A 19,816-nucleotide genomic window follows, 5' to 3' on the forward strand; every position below is an offset into this window, starting at 1 on the left:
TTGAGTCGAGACTTAATTTTTTCATTACAAATTTTGCAGAAATTTTATTTCAAATCTTAATTTTTTTGGATATTTTAGCAAATTTTGATAAAAAATATCCCTGATATTTTCAAATTTTTCAGGTAGGTATAACAAATTTTCCCATTTGTGAAGATATATGCCCTACATCAGTTTTCATTTTTCAATAGTCTTATCATTTCCCAAACTTTTGGTCAATCCTACTTCCTACGTTTAACAAAGTATGATTATTTCAAAAATTGTACAGTGGCCCCATTAAATTTGTGGTTGAATACCAAATAAGGGCAATCTAGATATACAAGGAGGTTTTTAGTTCAGGAGAAAATAACATTATTTTATTCAACTAAAATAAAAAAAATACATTTTATGAAAACTATGTGGAATTTTTAGGTAAACTGAAATAGCCTCATTTCTAATAACACTACAAAATCAGCAAATATTATTTCTTTGGACAAATTATCAGGAACTTTATTATGGCAGTTAATATTTACTACATTAATAATATTAATAAAGTTGTACTTTATTTAAAATACAGGGTGTTTGTAAATAAATGCGAAATATTTTAGGTGGTTGCCAAAATTATTATTTTATGAAAAAAAGTTCATATAAATGTAGGTCGAAATATGATTCATTTCCAAGATACAGAGTGTTTAAATTTAAATTTTTTATTTATTATTAATTATTTCAGAGTTTTAAAGATATTGACTCGAAGTTTGAAGAACGCTTTGGAGGGATAAATGTACATTTTTTGGGGTGATCCCAATATATCTACCTGCACCAGTGGCGTTCGTCCGAGAATGCCACAACTTTTTTAATAAAAAAAAATGGTTCCTGTCTTGATATTTTATATTTTTTAGAAATCCGCCATCAATTCTGAATGAAATTGGTCTCTACATTTGTTTTGTAGGATGCACCGTTTTTGAGGAAAAAATAAAACATATTATACAGGGTGTTCTTAAAGTTGAGTAATTTATTTTAAAAGCTGGTAGAACTCGTAAAAAAGCCGATTTACCAAAAATCGTTTGTATAAAATTTGTCAAATAAAGCAATAATTATAACAATTATTTAAAAAAATTGAGATTTAAAAACTTTATAATACAAACCTGATTTATTGTCATTTTTGACCACTACGTTGTAAAAACATAAATTGTTTTTTGTAGTTGCACTGTTTTGAGTACGCTTTTTGCTTTGATAATTCGTACAGTAGTGCGTGATATTATTTTTGATTTGTGGGTGTTTTGTGCAATAAAAATTGGACATGTTTATGAAAACAATGAACTAGTAGACATAATATTGACTTAGGGGGAGTGTCAACAAAATGCAGCCGCAGCATGTCGCTTGTAAGCGGAAAGGTTTCCTTTATGAAATCATCTGGCTCCGCGATGTTTGTAAATTTACTTATAAGACTCCACGATACAGGGTATTTAAAGGAACAGCGAGGTCACGCTGAAAGACCTCCTCCTCGCGAAATGGTGGAGATCGAGGAAGAAATTTTAGAAATTGTCGAAAACGACCCAACAACGAGCACTAGGTCCATGTTAGTAAACAAACAATTTATGTTTTTACAACGCAGTGGTCGAAATTGACAATAAATCAGGTTTGTATTATAAAGTTTTTAAATTTCAATTTTTTTAAAATAATTGTTAATAATTGCTTTTGACAACTTTTATATAAACGATTTTTGGTAAATCCGAGTTCCACCAGCTGTTAAAATAAATGACTCAACTTTGAGAACACCCTGTATTGCAAGTTGTGTATTTTTAATTTCTATTGATACATTGTCTAGTAGGCTGCTTTCAATATTACTAAATAAAATGCAACCATTAAATTTCGAGTCAATATTTCTAAAACGTTGAAATAATTAATAAAAATAAATAAAAAAATAAAATTTAAACACTGTATCACGGAAACGAAGCATGTTTTTTTCACAAAATAACTTCGGCAACCAGACCCTAAAATATTTCGCACTTATTTACAAACACCTTGTATATGTAAGGAACTCAATTTAAAATAAAATATTTAAATAATCAACAATAAAAATATGCGAATTTGTTATTGAAATAGGAACAGAACCCAGAATGGTCAGTTTTATATAAATAATAATAAAAGAATCTTAAATCAAAATGTGAATAAAGAAAATTTTAATAGTATAAATGCTTACCAGCTTGAATTTTTAATTTTTTTTTTTTTTTTGTTTCTATTTAATCAAAGATTAGAACAATTCTCAATGCTATTTTCCAAATTAAAGATCGTCGTTAATATTTTATCGTCAAACTGCGCGTTCTTAAAATTTAGTAACATTAGCGATACACGGTTAAAAAAATAACCACAGTAGTTCATACGTATTCATAATAAGCATCTTTACATTTTTCGATAAAAAATGTTTTAACTACTCACTAAAATTGTTAACGACAGATAGATGATATAAAATTAGAGGCAAATTTACTTCTCGGCGACATGGCATTCAGTGGCAGTAAATAAAAACCAATTACAATTGAAATTTGACAAAATTCTACGAAAATTTGAGAAAGTCCCTGACATTTTTCTGATAATTCTAAGTTTTCCAGATTGGTAAACACCCTGTGAGATCTATATATTTAATTTTTTTTTTCCATGTTGAAAGCCATTTTAGTAATGTACTCCTCAGAAAACATTTAAATATAAAAAAGACACCCTGCATTTCAAAAATCGGAGTTCCAAGGGCAAAACATTCTTAAACTCAAACAAAGCGCTCCCCGATTCTTGATGCAATACCTAACAAAATAAAAAGGTACGTTACACCCTCAAACATCAAAACTCGTACGAATTTTTTTTCAACGTAAAGCATTAACAATTATTCAGCAGCTTTGAAAATAGAGGCCGGCCAGAAAAGAACAAGGCAACGCACAATTACCGAAATTCACCGTTATCAGCACAATTTTGCACAAGTGGCATCCTATAAACTTAAACCTACTAGGAAACTCAATCGTCGTCATCGTCCTCGTCCGATATGTATTTCTTAACCACCCGCTTGGGCCTGCCCGGTCTCCTCTTAACTTTAGTCTTACCTTTACCCCTGGACGAGGAGTCGACGTCGGAATTGTTATCTTCCTTCTCTTCCTCGGAATCGATGGCGGCCTCGATTTTCTGTTTGGCGTTTGAGAATACTGATTGGAGCACGATGCTGTCCTCGTGGATTATGGAGGCTTCCTCGTTGTAGATCTGGGCGTTTTGGCAGAGGAGCATGAAGTCCCTCTCCAGGTCCATAAAGTCCGAATACTAAGAAAAAAAACCAAACGATGTAAAACCCCCGAAAACGTAGAAAGGTTAGAATTTATTCATTTTATAAATCCAAGTTGAAATTCAAGTTCAGTAGAACCGCGATTATCCGACCTATTGTGGACCGGCGCAAGGTCGGATAACGGAAAAAGTCGGATAATCCGGGTTCATTTATTTTTATTATTTTTTTAAGAAATAAAACAGCAGAAATTGGGCATAGGTCATCGGATGTCGGATAATACGGATGAACGTCGGTTAACACGGAATCGCTGTTTCGCCCACGATGTCGGAAAATGGGGACGGATAAAGCGAGGTCGGATAACCGAGGTTCTACTGGATATGAATTTTGAGATTTAGCTTCAAACTTGATATTTAAAATTAAAACTTAAAATTTTGGGTTCAGATTTGAACGTAACATTTTCAGTTTGAATTTGATTTTTCAAATTTAAATTTAAAACGAGTTATAAAATCATAATTTCAAGTCTGAATATCAAATTTTGTATCAAAACTCGAAATTTGGTAAATGAGAAAAAAATTGTTTAGCCTTTTCACAAACGCATAGAAATATGTGTCACGTTTTATTTATTTTTTTAATCAAATTTAGAGTAGAGTTAGTTAGAGTTAGAAAGTAAAAGTATAAACCTCACAATTTCGTGTTTCGACATGAAATTTTAAAATCTCAATATTCTGAATTCAAACTTCAAAAGAGAAAGGCAAAATATGAAATTTTGAGCCCAAATTCGAAATTTCAAATTTGCACCTGAAGTTTCAACATGAAATTTCTATTTTGAATTTGACTGGTCAAGTCTGAACTTGACACAAATTTGAAATTGAAACCCAGCTATTTTTGTTTCACAAATTTTCAGCCTAAACATGAAATTTTGACTTCAAACTTAAATTTTTTTGTTTGAACTTGAAATTTCTGATTGTAAAATTGTAAAATTTTGTATTGAAACTCGAAAGTTCCAGTTTAAACTTGAAATTATAAGTTTGAATATGGTAGACAAAAAAAATGTTTAGTCTTTCTACAAAAGCATAGAAATATGTATTGCAGGTGTTTTATATTACTTTTTCGTTTATTAAATTTGGAGTTCAAGCTCAAAATATATGAGGCAAACTTCACTATGGAAATTTAAAAATTGAACTGAAAATTAGAAACTCAAACTTGAAATTGAAACTCAAAATTTTAAATTTGTTGTTCAAACTTGAATTTTTAAATTTGTAGCTGAAACCTCAAGTTTAAACATGAAATGTGTATTATATTTAATTAAATGTAACAAATTTTCGGATTAAGAGGTTTCTATAGCAAATAGGCAACCAGCAATACGTTTTTATAGATTTTATTACAGTTTGTCTAAATATGAATTAATTCACAAATAACAGACTTTCCTCCATTCTAATGAAGATTTTCTATAAAATGGAGTTAGTTTGAAACTCAAATTACTTTTCGTTGTAAAGAAATGTGTAATTTGCCGCTTTTGAACAAGCGACATCGTAAATTACAAATTTTTTTACACCAAAAAGTAATTTGAGTTTCAAACTCAGAATTTATAGAAAATCTGCGATAAAATGGGGGAAAGTCTGTTATTTGTGCATTAATTCATATTTAGGCAACCAGCAATACATTTTTATAGATTTTATTACACAGTTTGTCTAAATAACATACTTTCCTCAATTCTAATGTAGTAATGTAATGATTTTCTATAAAATGGAATTAGTTGGAACACAAATTTCTTTACACCAAAAAGTAATTTGAGTTTCAAACTCAGAATTTATGAAAAATCTGCGATAAAATGGGGGAAAGTCTTGATATTTTATTTGTGCATTAATTAATTTTTAGGCAACCAGCAATATATTACTATAGATTTTATTAGAGTTTGTTTAAATATGAATTAATGCACAAATAACAGCCTTTCCTCCATTCTAATGAAGATTTTCTAAAGTGGTTAGTTTGAAACTCGAATTACTTTTTGTTGTAAAGAAATTTGTAATTTGCCGCTTTTAAACAAGCGACATCATAAATTACAAATTTCTTTACACCAAAAAGTAATTTGAGTTTCAAACTCAGATTTTATAGAAAATCTGCGATAAAATGGGGAAAAATCTGTTATTTGTGCATTAATTCATAATTAGGCAACCAGCAATACATTTTTATAGATTTTACCTACGACCACTACTGTAAGTACACACTGTCTGCGATCAATGTAAGATTCCTATTACGTACGGTAAAAAAAACACACAGTTTTCCTAGCAACTGCCTAGCAACGGCCAATACAATACTGTTTGTATTGACCGTTGCTAGGCGGTTACTAGGAAAACTGTACGATTTTTTTACCAAGCTGTGCGATTTTTTTACCGTACGACGTAATAGGAATCTTGCATTGATCGCAGACGGTATGTTTTTAAGTATTTAAGGTAGTGGTCATAAGTAAAGTATAGTACGTAATACGTGGTGTAATGCAATTACGCACTCATAGAATTACGCACTCGCCGCTACGCGGCGTCGTGCGTAACTTATCCATTCGTGCGTAAAATGCTTTTTACAACACTTATTGCGTAATATACTATTATTACACAGTTTGTCTAAATATGAATTAATACACAAATAACAGACTTTCCTCCATTCTAATGAAGATTTTCTATAAAATGGAGTTAGTTTGAAACTCAAATTACACTTTGTTGTAAAGAAATTTGTAATTTGCTGCTTTTCAACATCGGTATCGTAAATTACAAATTTCTTTACACCAAAAAGTAATTCGAGTTTCAAACCAAGTCCATTTTATAGAAAATCTGCGATAAAATGGGGGACAGTCTGTTATTTGTGCATTAATTCATATTTAGATAAACTGTGTAATCAAATCTATAAAACGTATTGCTGGTTGCCTATTTGCTATAGAGCCCTCTGAAGGCTGAAATTTTATGTCGAAATTCGAAATTTTCATTTTCTGTTTATTTTTAGTGTATAAACTTAAAATATAAAATTCAAACTTGAATCTTGAAATTTTCGATTTAAATTTTTAGTTGGAATTATTTGTTAAACAAAAAAATATTACAAAAAAACTCTTCGCCTGTCTATGTTCTATAAAAACCAAATTACATTGAAGATACTGCAATAACTCACCTTTCCATCGTCGATGTAATTCATAATTTTAGTAATATCAATTGGTTTCTTAATTATCGTATAATAGTCCGGATATTCCTTCCTCGGCGGCAGTTTTATAAACTGATCACTTAACTGACGCCCATCTCTGAAAAATTTTTTAATTAGCACTTCCACATTCCACCGCTTGTAATGTCGTACCTATCAGTGTAATTTATGACGATATTCATCAACTTCTTCATCCTCTTCTTAAACTTCGCCTCTGCTTGATTCTGAGGAGGCCTTCTCTTCCTACCACTGCTGGTAATATCTTCATCAGAATCGTCTCGCTTCCTCTTCTTCCTACCCCTCTTCTTCTTAACTTCTTTCTCCTCTTCTTCTTCATCGTCATAATCGCCGTCCTCGTCGATCGCCTATAAAAAAAAAAGTTAAAAACTGGAGAAATGAAGTGGTATCGACACCACTTACTTTTAACCATTCTTTCTCGGTGAGGCTGTCAGCATAGTCGACTTCTTTCCTCTGCCTTGTGCCTCTTCCTAATAGGGCGTCCGGATCGTCGAAGCTCCAAGTTTCCACTTCGTCGTCGTGCTTTAACAGCCAGTCAGGCAATTCGCTTTCTTGAATTAAGCGATGCTTGCGGTGCATTCCCAAATTCTCCTCGTCTGTTTTACGGTCCGTGTCCATTTTTTGAAAGAGCTGGAATTCGTCCTCGTTTCGCGCGACCATCTGGTTGACCGTCTCGTCATCGGGAACTTCATTCTCTTCCTAAAAAATGTATATCTTTTAAAAATTACAATTTGTATATTCATAATGTTATAATAGTCACTTATGATTCTTATGAATTGGTATGGAGTGATAAATCAATCGTTTTTAAATTGGTTGTGGGATTAGTTTTCTTAATATTCATAGAAATTATAGTACTTCCTACAAATTACTTCGTATTTTTAAGTGCAAGTAGACCGGATTATTTAAAATATGTGCTAAGAAAGGATATACTAGTTAAGATTTGAAATCAGTTAGGTTCTTATTGTGCTAATAGTGTGGCAAGAACCTGTGAGTAAAAACGGCAGATCTGTCAAATTATACTCCTGCTAAATTCCTGTCATAATGATATACGAGACATATCCACAAAGTAGGAGTACTGAGCTTTTTCTATTTTCGACAAAGTTGGCAACAGAACGCGCACTCATTTGTCTGTCAGTTGAGAACTGTAGTTGTAGTGATGTGTTGAAATGACTGTCGCTATTCTGAATCTCGAGGGCTGAGAGGTGAGGAGCGTAATCAGGTTTCTTCTTGCAAAGGGAAAGGCGCCATTCCAGATTTTTAACGGAATCAAAACTGTTTATGGGGCCAGTTTGATGAATCGTACTAATGTGTACAAATGGTGTCATGAATATAAAACTGCCAGAATGAATATTCATAATGAACAAAGGAGTGGGTGTCCTTCAATCGTGACTGAACAAGATCGAAGAAATGCTTCGTGGCGAGATAATCAGTGTTTCCACAAATCTCCAAACCTCTTCTGCATGAAATCATTACTGAAACACTTAGTTATCGAAAATTGTGTGCGAGGTGGGTACAAAAATAACTAACGGATTAACACAAACCCAACAGAATTGCATCTTCACGGGAATTTCTAGAGCTTCCGACTAGAAAGTGAACAATTCTTTGACTATATTGTGACTGGCAACAAAACGGGGATGGCCCACTACACCCCTGACACGAAAAGATAATCAATGTAGTGGCAACATCCATCTTCAAAATTAGCGAAAAAATTCAAAACCGTTGTTTCGGCCTGAATGATTATGGCAACTGTGTTATGGGTCGTAAGGAATTCTCCTCAGGCGGAACAATGCTGCACGGTACTGTGAAACCCTAATATAGAACAAAAGAAGGGAAATGTCAACGAGGGGAGTATACTTGTTGCATACACATCCCACACAGCTAACGCCACAAAGCAACTCTTGAATTAATTCAATAGGAACAACATCAACCACCCCACTCACAGCCCTGACTTGGCATCTTAGTCCAATCAAATTGTCGAAAATACCTCATTTATTTGCCAAAAAATTGTTCAGTAATTGAAAATATGTAAAAATTAGAAAAAATTCTGTAGAATTCAATGAACTACTTTACCTCACCTGAATTTTTGGGCTTCATTTTCAAAATGTCGTCCGATGTTCTCAAAAAACAGTATTTTTCATTTATAAAAAAACTAAACATTTTAGAAAAAAAATGTTTCAAACAAAAGTTGTAGGAATTTTTAATATGGATCGAATAAGGCGAAACCGGTTTTGATCGATAAATAAATTAATTAGTCATTGCAAAAAAACTGCTAAAAATCGCAATTTTTTCAAATAGCTCAAAAATAAATATTTTTTTGGTGAGTAAAATAAAATGATTTTTTCAAAACTGAAAAATATTTTAGTTTTTGCAAAAATCGAGTTTTTCGAAAAAAAAGCATTTTTGTAAAATCCCCATAATTCATAGACCCCCACATCTTTAGGAACGGGGTTGGGCTTAAAATTTTCTTTAATAATTACACTATTATGTGCAAATATTGCGCGAGTCTCAAATCGATTTCAAATATCGCAAAAAATGATCGAAAAATCGTTTTTTTTTACAGGGCCATAAAACTTTGATTAATTTTTTGATTTCGGCCATGTTTATCAGAAAATTAAATCGAATCAGACGAAGAAAACCGATGATGAAGGTGATGAACAAGAAATCGTGTTAAACAGTAGTAGCGAAGAAGAATAGAGGCCTAAAAAACGTTTAAAAATAAATTAATATAATTTTCATACAATCAAAAAAATAACTGATTGTATACTAGTTTTTATACTTTTATTTACATTTTTGCAAAAACTATAAAATATTTTTCAATTTTGAAAAAAATCATTTTATTTTGCTCACCAAGAGCTATAATTTCACCAAGTTTCATAAAAAAATATTTATTTTTGAGAGATACAGCAATTTGAAAAAATTGCGATTTTTAGCAGTTTTTTTGCAATAACTAATTAATTTATCTATCGATTAAAACCAGTTTGGGCTTATTCGATCCGTATTAAAAATTTCTACATTTATTTGAGATTTTTTTCTAAAATGTTTTTTATAAATGAAAAAAGCTGTTTTTGCAAACTTTGGACACCATTTTGAAAATGAAGCCCAAAAATTCAGGTGGGGTAAAGTAGTTCATTGAAGTCTACGGAATTTTGCTTAATTTTTACATATTTTCAATTACTGAACTATTTTTTGGCACTTGAAAAAGTAATTTGATTGAACTACCTTCTGATTTTCAACTTCGCCCTTATGAAGGTGTTTATGGGTGGAAAAAGGTTTTCTACCGACGATGAAGTCCACAGTGCTTGAAACGATGAGCCCGAGAAGCGGCAGGACATTGTTTTGACAAAGTATATATAAGAAAGCTCATCCCTCGGCTCACAAAGTGCATTGAGGTTGAAGGCGACTACACCGAAAAATTGTGTTTGATGGACCTTTCTGAATATTTAAATTCTTCATTTTCATTCATTTTCGATTTGTAAAAAATTGAGTACTATTATTTTGTGGATATGCTTAGTACTCTACAGTATGTCCACGGTTGGAGTGGGAAAAAGAGAAAATATTTTTATTTTTCATTTTACGAGAAAAAGGCATTCTTGATTAAAATTTTTGCTTGTCTTTAAAATGCGGTTGGCATGGAGAACTTTCGTCTTGCATATACAGGGTGATCAGAAAATCGGTAAATATAAATATTGTTCAAGAATAAACTGCCTTTATTCTCCATGCCATTGTTCTTCATCAATTCTGACCACTAATTCACGTTCGGCGGGGTGTTAACTATATAAATGAACATTTGAATATAGAAAAAAATTTTTCAATTTTTCCTAGCACTTTTCCATGAATTTTTGCTATTTTTTACCTGTTTTTTTGAGGTTAGGAAATGTCTGTGATGTGATAGCTCAATTCTGACACCGGATTCGTGATCAGGAGGCAAAAATACTAAAGATAACATATGTCGCATGAAAAGTACTTTTCTTTTCAAACCGATTACTTGTAACTGAAAAAATTTCATAAAAATTTTAGAAATTCGTCGACACCTCCAAATCTATGAAATATCCTTATAATTTCAGGTTTCCCAGATTGGCCTCTGAAATGAAATAAGTTACCGTAGAGAAAATCTTACCTCTTCATCGCTTCCGTCATTGTGTAAAATACTCTGCAGAAACTGTTGCCGCTCCGACCCCGTCGACTTCTGATCGAACATACCAGCCTGGATAACCTTCTCGTCCATAGTCAATTTGTATTTAGCTGCGGCGAGGATACGTTCTTCCACTGAATTCACCGTCATGAGACGTAACACCCTCACCTCGTTCTGCTGGCCGATACGGTGAGCACGATCTTGAGCTTGCAGATCCTAAAAACAGAAAACGGACCATAACTTGAGGAATTTTTGCATTTTTTTTTTCCAGCTTACCTGGTGCGGATTCCAATCCGAATCGAATATAATAACAGTGTCAGCCGTTTGCAAATTCAATCCTAAACCTCCCGCCCTGGTAGAGAGCAAGAATAGAAAATATTCGCTATTATTATCATTGAACTTCCTCAGCAAATCACCACGATCCTCGGCTTTTATTGTACCGTCCAGGCGGAGATACTTGAATCCCCTCCAGTTTAGATAATCCTCCATGATCGTCATGAGCTGCGTCATTTGACAGAAGAGCAACACGCGGTGATTGGTTGCTTTCAACTTGGGCAGGATACGATCCAACAGCTCGAATTTTCCAGACGCGCGGTATGTATCGGGACCAGAAATGACCCCTCCGGCGATGCCGACGTGATCACAGTACTTCTCCTCGATGTTTTGGAACATGAACGGGTGGTTACATAACTTCCGGAGCTGGACGATGGTGTTCATGAGGGCCTTGGCGCCTCCCTTGCCCTTCGTACCCTTTTCCGAGCCGTCGGTGAGTAAAACTCCTTTGCTTTGCATGTGCTGGTACAGCACTCTTTGCAAACCGGACATATCGCATTTTATGATGTACTCGACTTTGTCGGGTAACTGAGATTCCACCTCCTTCTTCAGACGCCTTAGGAGGAACGGACGCAACACTTTGTGCAAACGACGGATGATGAGAATCGTTTCCTCTTCGTTTAGTTCCACCTGAAAGTACGGAAAAATATTATTTCACTCAAATCACTGCACTACTTCCGTTAAAGTGTGCAGTGGCCTACAATATTACCCAATTTGCAACCCATTGACTCGATAAAATCTTATTACCTTTTCGCCAGTAGTAGCGAATGGCGCGTTGAACCATTGCTCAAAGGTGGAACAGCTTTTGAAAATGGAGGGTAGCAAGAAATTCAGCAACGCCCACAATTCCGGTAACTTATTTTGAAGAGGAGTACCCGTCAGCAATAATCGATATGGTGCGAGATAATGAGTATTCAGGACCTGAGTCAATTTACAGTGGTGGTTCTTCATCCGATGGCCCTCATCGATGATCATATACTTGAAAGGTAACTATAAACAAAAACGAGATAAAGTATTTTTATGAAAAACCAACGGCAATAAGTACCTTGGCTAGTACGCCCTTATCTTTTATGATGTACTCATAAGTGGTTAGCAAAACGTTAAATTTCGCCGCCCTCATCTGACTCTGGATGACTCTTCTAACCGCCGGTGAACCCTTGTAGGACACCACGATAACCGTCGGAGCCCATTTCTCAAATTCCAACATCCAGTTCGAAATCGTCCTAAGGATTATTTTAATAACATGTAACACGAAACTAGTTTAAATTTACTTACGATAACGGTACAATAATCAGGAAAGGACCATTGAGTTTCTTCTTTTCCATGAGATAGGTGATGAGGGCGATGGTCTGTATGGTTTTACCGAGACCCATTTCGTCAGCTAGAATTCCATTGAGATTGTTGTTGTACAAGGACACCATCCATTCCAAACCTTTCACTTGGTACTCCTTCAACATGCCATTAACCATGATAGAAGCTTGTTCCGTGACTATTTCGTGAACAGTGTGAGCAATGCTGTAATAAGTTTGCTCCTCCAGAGAATTCTTATGATACTCATCATCTTCCACCTAAAAAAATTTATGCAATATATGGGCTACCACAAGGATCCAAGAAACAAATAACTAACCTAATCAAAAATATTTATTAACGATTTTTTTTTAGTTGAAGTCTCTTATCAAGAAACAAATTCTGCAACAAAAGTTTTTACAAATTTTTGTTTACTGTTTTTTAAATTTTTTTGTTTTGTTGGATGTAAGAGGGAGCAAGCTAATTTTTGCTGGAATAGCTTCAGTACAACTCATAATAAAAGTGTAGATCTCTAAATCTGGGCAAGGTCCAAAACATTTTAAAAATTGGAAAATTGTTTAAAAAATTTTAAAAAATTCCTATTTTAGCTGAATTGTTTACTTATATCTTGGAACCTATGCATTTTGGAAGAATATTGAAGAAGAAAAAAAGTTTTAGAATTGAATTTTGCACAATATACTGAAAGTTAAAAATGTTTAAATTTATTACCGATGTTGTAAAATAGCAGTAATCGATGAAAAAAGGCAAAATAATCAAGTTTTTTGGATAATTTTTTTAAAATATTTTAATTGCTCCGAGGGCATTCTAATTTTGGTAAAAAAAACTAGGGATCGACCGATATACGATTTTTGACCGATACCAATATATCAAAGGCTATATACCGATATATCGGCATATCGGCCGTTCGACTATTTCCGTCGTGAATTGCATTGAAACCCCGTGGTACTCATCATCACATAACATTTCCTCGTGTAATTGGATAAACACGCGTTGTACGTCTTTGAAAGTCAGAACGTTTATTTGTTATTTGCGTCAGTTTAAGGTTTAGTGTTTTATATTTAACTCTGCAAACTCAGAGTAAAGTAATGTAATAGAAGCCAGTAAAATAAAATTATAATAAAATGCCCAAATCAAGCCCATTATGGAAATTTTTAGAAAAACTATGTCAAAACAAGGAGAAAACTGAAAATCCAATTTGTATTGTAAGCAAAAAATCTGTTACTTTCTTACATCACACCACAAATTAAATTATAAATATTTTTAAAATAATGTTTTGATGATTTTTCACATTTTTTATTATATTTTGTTTTTTTTTTCTCATGTGTCAAAGTCTAGTTTTAATTTATTAATCATTTCTAATTAAATTACATATACTTACATGTAATTACTTACACCTATGTTTTCTTTATTTTTTATATTAAAACTTAAGTAATTATTCTTTAGATTTTTTCTGCTAAAAACCAATAAGTACTAATTACTGTTACATTTCATTTATTTTAGGTAAAGAATTTTTGTACTTTTGTACAAATAAATTATGTATTTTTCGAGTATTTTTACTCAATTTTTAAAAATATTTTTGTAATAGAAATATATATATCGGTCTATATCGGCTGACCGATACCGATAATCGGCCAAAGAGGTAGATAATGCCAATACACCGATATATGTATCGGTATCGGTTGATCCCTAAAAAAACTTTAGAGTATAATAAAACAACACACCAAATTTCATTAAAATCGGTTCTATAGTTTTCGCAAAATAATTTTTTTAAAACATTTTCCAATTTTCAAAATGTTGCACAGCCTCAAATAAAGCATCTAGATACTTGAAAATTTTTTCACATAGAATAGACCACTCGACCTTTCAAATGGTTTTTGAAAACTTGAAATCGGTCGATTAGGACGGCCACAGTAAATTTTTAAAGTTAACACTCTTTTTTTTATTTTTAAACAATTAGATTACATTTATCAATTTGCAATTTAGTTTTTTCCAAAAATTAATTTAATTTAATTTTAAAGTTCTCAGAAAGTTGCTTCTTTTTTAAAAAAAAAAAAGTTAAATTCCGTTTATTGGTTCTCGAAATATAAGCGGTCAGTTTATGGGCATTTACCGTTAATTTATAAACAATTTAGCAATAATCTTTGATCCAGTGGCTTTAAGCTGGAAAAAATTTTTATATCCATAAGTTATCGGCAACATAGATAAATCAGCGGAAAAACTGTCGCTCGCATGCGCGAAGTGGGACTCAAAACATGAAAAGTGGGGGAGGGGGCTTTCGGTCCGAGACTGAATTCGGAGGTTCAAAATGCGAAGGTACAAAAAAAATTGTATTATCTCGGCTTCTAATGGACCAATTTCAATCTTTTTTTTTTTAATCCGATGTCTCTTGACTTGAGCCAAGAAATTCGAATATCGTAATGCCTACTGTCTAATTTGCACATATTCTGTTATAAACAAAATTTATTATTTATGCACTAAATATACTGTATATTTCACCCTATGAAAATATTTCTTTACGTACATATTTCAATACTCTGAATATCAATGTATTTTTAGTTATAGTTATTACAATTATTTAAATAATTTTTGTTTAAACAAATTTAAAATTATAATTTTTGAAAAAAACTAAATTGCAAATTGATAAATGTAATTGAATTGTTTAAAAATAAAAAAAGAGTGTTAACTTTAAAAATTTACTGTGGTCGTCCTAATCAACCAATTTCAATTTTTCAAAAACCATTTGAAAGGATGAGCGGTCCTTTCTATGTGCAAAATTTTGAAGTATCTAGATGCTTTATTTGAGGCTGTGCAACATTTTGAAAACTCTTTTTTCAAAATTTTTTTCAAAAAATTATTTTGCGTAAACTATAGCACCGACTAATCAAATTTGAGGTGTTTAAAGTTTTTTTATCAAAATTAGAATGCACTCGGAGCAATTAAAATATTTAAAAAAAATTATCCAAAAAAAAAACTTGATTATTTTGCCTTCTTTTCATCAATTATTGCTATTTGCAACATCGGTAATAAATTTAAACATTTTAACTTACAATATATTGTGCAAAATTCAATTCTAACTTTTTCCTCTTCAATATTCTTACAAAATGCATAAGTTCCAAGATATAAGTAAAAAACTAGGATAAAATAGGTATTTTTTTAAATTTTTTATACATTTTTGCAATTTTGAAAATGTTCCGGACCTCGCCCAGATCTAGGGATCTACACTTTTATTATGCGAGTTGTGCTGAAGGTAATCCAGAAAAAATGTGCTTCTCCCCTCTCACATCCGTCTCAAAACAGATCCGCCCTGGTCTAATTATGAGTTTTTTATATTCAAATCAATTTAAACATAAGTAAGAAAATCGCTTTTCAAAGTAACAAATTTAACACGCTGTATCTCGGAAAGACAACATTAATAAGAAAAATGTTATATGAACTACCTACACTATTTTTTCCAGACAACCCTCCCCCCCACACCCGTCTTTTTTTGTTTATATTTTTTTTAAGTATATACAGGACATACCTTAGCTTTCTTAATGACTGTCTTAGGATCATTCGGGTCTTTTCCTTCTCTTTCTCTCCTCTCGTCCCTTTCATCGTCATCGTCTTCATCGTCCGTGTCTAGCAATTCCCAACCGGGGTGCTGTATTAGCCACTCTTGGACCTGTTTGACAGTTGGGGCATTTTCTCCGCTGAGCTTCTTGCCCGTAGCAGTTTCCATGACGGTAACTTTTCTGTCTGGTTCTTGCATTCGCATCTGTTTCTTTTTACGCCTTTCTTCCTCCCTCTTCTTAGTGGCCTGTTCCAGTTTGTGCTGTTTCACCATCTGCGTCAAGTTACAGATGTACTCGTCGGTTTGAGACAGGAGGAATGCCAGACGTTTGTCTTTCTTCTGATCGATAAGCTTGCGGTAACCTTCTTCATCTTCCGCCATCAACCTACAATACAATATAGCACTTTTTTTTATCAAACTTTAGGAACGGAAATTAAAGATTTTTTTTAGAAATACCGTCAGTACTTAATTGTACTCCAATTCAATTTACCAATTATTGAGTGGTGTCGAAATTCTTCTTGGCAGATTTATGTACCAACTCAGCAAATTTTTTTTTTCATAATTAGCTCAAATTTCACTGATCTATATCAAGCATCTTGACATGTATTTAAACAAATATGAAACTTTAAATTTCAACGTCCTATATCTTAAAAACAAATGTGTTTGTGACAAAGAATTGTCGTCGGAATCTAACGGTCGTCGAATTCTTCTCGCGAGGTCAAGCTCAAAGAGCGCGTGCGCAAGATTTAGTATAAAAGTCATTCGACTTCGGTATTCGAGAGAGTTGGTGTCCGACTCTGTAAGGGGACATATCACGCATCTTAGCAGAACATTTTCATTTTATTCCAAATTAGCGCCGGCACTTCAACGGTGAAACATTGCGAAGATTTTTACTTTTACTATATTTCCGAACTAAGGAACCCCAGGTGATCAGTTGTTGGGGCACGGTTCCAACAAATTGGTCACCAAAAGAATTCGTTAAGCTTCTACAGTCTGTATTTTAAAAATAAATCCACCCCTCTGCAATTTTTATTGCGGAGATAAATAAAAGAATTTGTAGTATAATTTTCATTACACTTAAACATGGGAATTACAACAAAAATAGGGAAAATTAAAATCGCGTAAATTAGCAAACTGACGGAAGCGAGTTAGGGCAGTCGTCGACTCGTTTGTTGTAAATGTGGTCTCTAACTGCGGGCTTAGACGCAGTCTGCTGTAACACCTGGACTTCGACGGGTCGTATGTTCGGGTCCAGAATTGAAACAAGTTCTATTTCAGGGTTATCGAACGGCGACAATAATAAAAATTATTAGAAGCATATTATTGGATTAAAATTGAAAATATATACTCATGTTAGGATATACCACAACAATTTGATAATACAAATAGATGTCACGAAGTTCAATGTGAGGCGAATATGCAATTAAATAATAATAATGATACGAGTCGACGTCAGAATTCACATTAAAGTTTGAGAACATATATTACTAACACCCTGTATATCAAAATATATAAACAGCAAACAAAATATTCCATACCTGCGCATACGTTCCTTTTCGATTCTTTCTTGTTCCTTCTTTTGTTCTCTCTCGGCATTAGCGTGATAATTAATAATGGCCTTATTGATTTTAGCGAGTTTAGCCTGGTTCTGGCGATGGAACTCTTTAAACTCTTTGCCGTGAGACAGAACCGAGTTCAGGAATTCCTGATTCTTCTGCCTGCGTTTTCGTTCTGCTTCCAACTTCTGCTGCTTCTCTAGCTTCTCCGTAGCCCTGGCCTCCCTAAGACCCTGCCGCTTAGTCCTCTTGTAGGCCTTGATATTGACGGCCGTTTCCAAAGTAGTATCACGTCTAATGCAACTTAAAATCTCGCTCCTCAACTGCCTTTGGAAGTTAAGGCATCGCAGAGCGCGTAGTTCGATTTGGGCTTGTACTCGCAATTTTTCAGACATATCTGTCACCAAACTGCTTACTTGTTCGATTCTGGCTGCTATACGAGCCGCTACTCTATTTTCCCTCTCTTGGAGAAGAACTATAGGATCTATTCCGCACGGTTTGGGCAATGCAGTGATGCGGTTTTGTTTACTGGGCATGAGCTGTCCTGGAGCTCGCTGCTGCTGCTGACCACCCACATTTGGAAGACCGGGTTTAACACCTTGCGGAGGAATCCCGCTGGTTCCAGCTTCCCCAGAAGCATCACTTGTGGAAGGTTGTTCTGGTCCAATTGCCGTTTGCCCTGCAGATTGAGGTTGAAAAGGACTTGACGGTGGAGTTGGAAACTGAGGAGATCCGTCTGGTCTTTTTCCCTGGACGCCTAGTAATATCGAGGAAGGAATGGGTTGATTCCTTGATAAGCACCTATAAGCCATTATTTGGTTTCGCAACTGGCTCATCTGGAGCTGAGTCATGATGGAATTGCCTACAGCAGCTGCACTGGTTCTGGCTCTTAAGGCGATTAACTGAGAATATCTTTGATCATCTTGCATGCCTTTTTCTTCCATCGTATCGATGGCTTTTTGAAGGGCATGCAGATTTTCTGAAACCTGAGATCTCGGCTGGCCAGGACCTGGAGGTCCCTGTGGACCAGGCGATGCCGGATTTTGCCTTTGCATTGGATGCCCAGGATACTGGCTGGGATGCATACCATGGGGACCCTGAGGAGGTATGACAGGGTGATGTCCTTGAGGTGGGGCACCATGTGATGGATGGCCTCCTGGGTGGCCTTGCGATCCTGGATGACCTGGAGGAACTGAATGGTGAGGTGGGCCTGGGGGACCTCCAAGATGACCTTGAGGCCCGGGGTGAGTTGGAACTAAATGACCCTAAAAGATATTTTATTCGCTAGTTTTGACTATAGCGGCAACAATAGCGGACCATTTGCTTATAATGAAAAGTATTTTTATCTTGGTGTACCTGCATATGACTCTGAGGACCACTAGGATGACCTGCCGGAACATGCCCTTGAGGTGGGGGACCTCCCTGTTGTGGATAACCCATATTTCCTTGTGGATAAGGTCCTGCATGTGGTGGACCAGGGTGACCAGGATGTTGTCCCTGAGAAAGTGCCCCAGGTGGCATTTGCATAGGCGGTCCCCCAGGATGTGGGTCTGGACCACCGGGTGGCACATTAGAATGTCCAGGATAGGCATTAGGATAGGGCCCTTGGGGTGGCGGTCCTCCCCCGTGACCTGATGGTGGGGGACCTTGATATGGAGCTTGAGGAGCAGGGGAAGGTGGAGCTGGACTTTGTGAGGGAGGTGGCCCCATGGGACTTGGGGCCTGGGGTGGAGGCATAGGACTGTTTTGGGGTGAAGGGCTCGCCATTTTGTCTAGAAAAGGTAAAATATTTAATTCATAATAATATATAAACAACTAAGTCATTTTATAACAATTATAGTATTATCTAAGAATGGATTACAAAATTTAAAAGCTACAGCTACAGGCTTATGTAAATTAAACTGGGCAAGTATACTAAAAACTGAAGCAAAGTATATTTCTTGAGCAATGCAGTGAAGCATAATATAATATACAGAGCAACAGAGAATGACCTCAAAATGCATGCTGAAACTTACGGTTAGACTGCTCCTTTCAATAAAAGAGGTGATTTTAAAACATATGTTTCATACTTAAGTTTTCCAGTCAGCAAATAACTGGTAATTGTATTATTTTTAACAATTTATCGGAAAATTTTTATTTCATCAATGACCACGACAAACACAATCGTCATTCGCCTGTCGCCATAAGCCACGGAACACGGAACATAGACAAAGCATATAAAACAATTAAGGGTTTTTTGGCGAGAAAACCGCTAACCCGGTTAACTATAGTTTGCTGCGGTTTGACGTTTCGGCGAGAAATATAGTTAACCCGGTTGGGCAGAGTTTGCCAAACCATCAAACCGGACTTGTGCGTTGGTTTGGTGTGTCTGGACAAGCTCCATCTCCTCCCTGTTGCGAATCTGGCAATGCTAGTTGCACAGCCGTGGTTTTAGGGAAGTTAGGCCGTCCCCTGGCCGTCCGCACAGAACCCGTGGCCAGAGAGCAACGCGGTCA

General features: G+C 34.7%; 1 protein-coding gene across 1 annotated transcript; it reads right to left on the bottom strand.

Moving 5' to 3' along the window:
- Window positions 1-1,987: 1,987 nt before the first annotated feature.
- LOC108904317 (ATP-dependent helicase brm) lies at window positions 1,988-19,501 on the bottom strand. The gene is made up of 13 exons (XM_018706830.1): window positions 19,337-19,501; window positions 18,678-19,093; window positions 17,304-18,586; window positions 15,736-16,150; window positions 12,183-12,475; window positions 11,953-12,130; window positions 11,655-11,897; window positions 10,851-11,537; window positions 10,560-10,790; window positions 6,845-7,141; window positions 6,578-6,789; window positions 6,398-6,524; window positions 1,988-3,276 (listed from the first exon to the last, which is right to left on the bottom strand). The coding sequence occupies exons 2-13, from the start codon at window positions 19,086-19,088 to the stop codon at window positions 2,980-2,982; spliced, it is 4,674 nt and encodes a 1,557-aa protein (XP_018562346.1). The 5' UTR covers window positions 19,089-19,093; window positions 19,337-19,501; the 3' UTR covers window positions 1,988-2,979.
- Window positions 19,502-19,816: the final 315 nt, after the last annotated feature.

The sequence above is a fragment of the Anoplophora glabripennis genome, unplaced genomic scaffold (assembly GCF_000390285.2).
Source record: "Anoplophora glabripennis isolate ALB-LARVAE unplaced genomic scaffold, Agla_2.0 scaffold101, whole genome shotgun sequence".
Lineage (NCBI taxonomy): Eukaryota > Metazoa > Arthropoda > Insecta > Coleoptera > Cerambycidae > Anoplophora > Anoplophora glabripennis.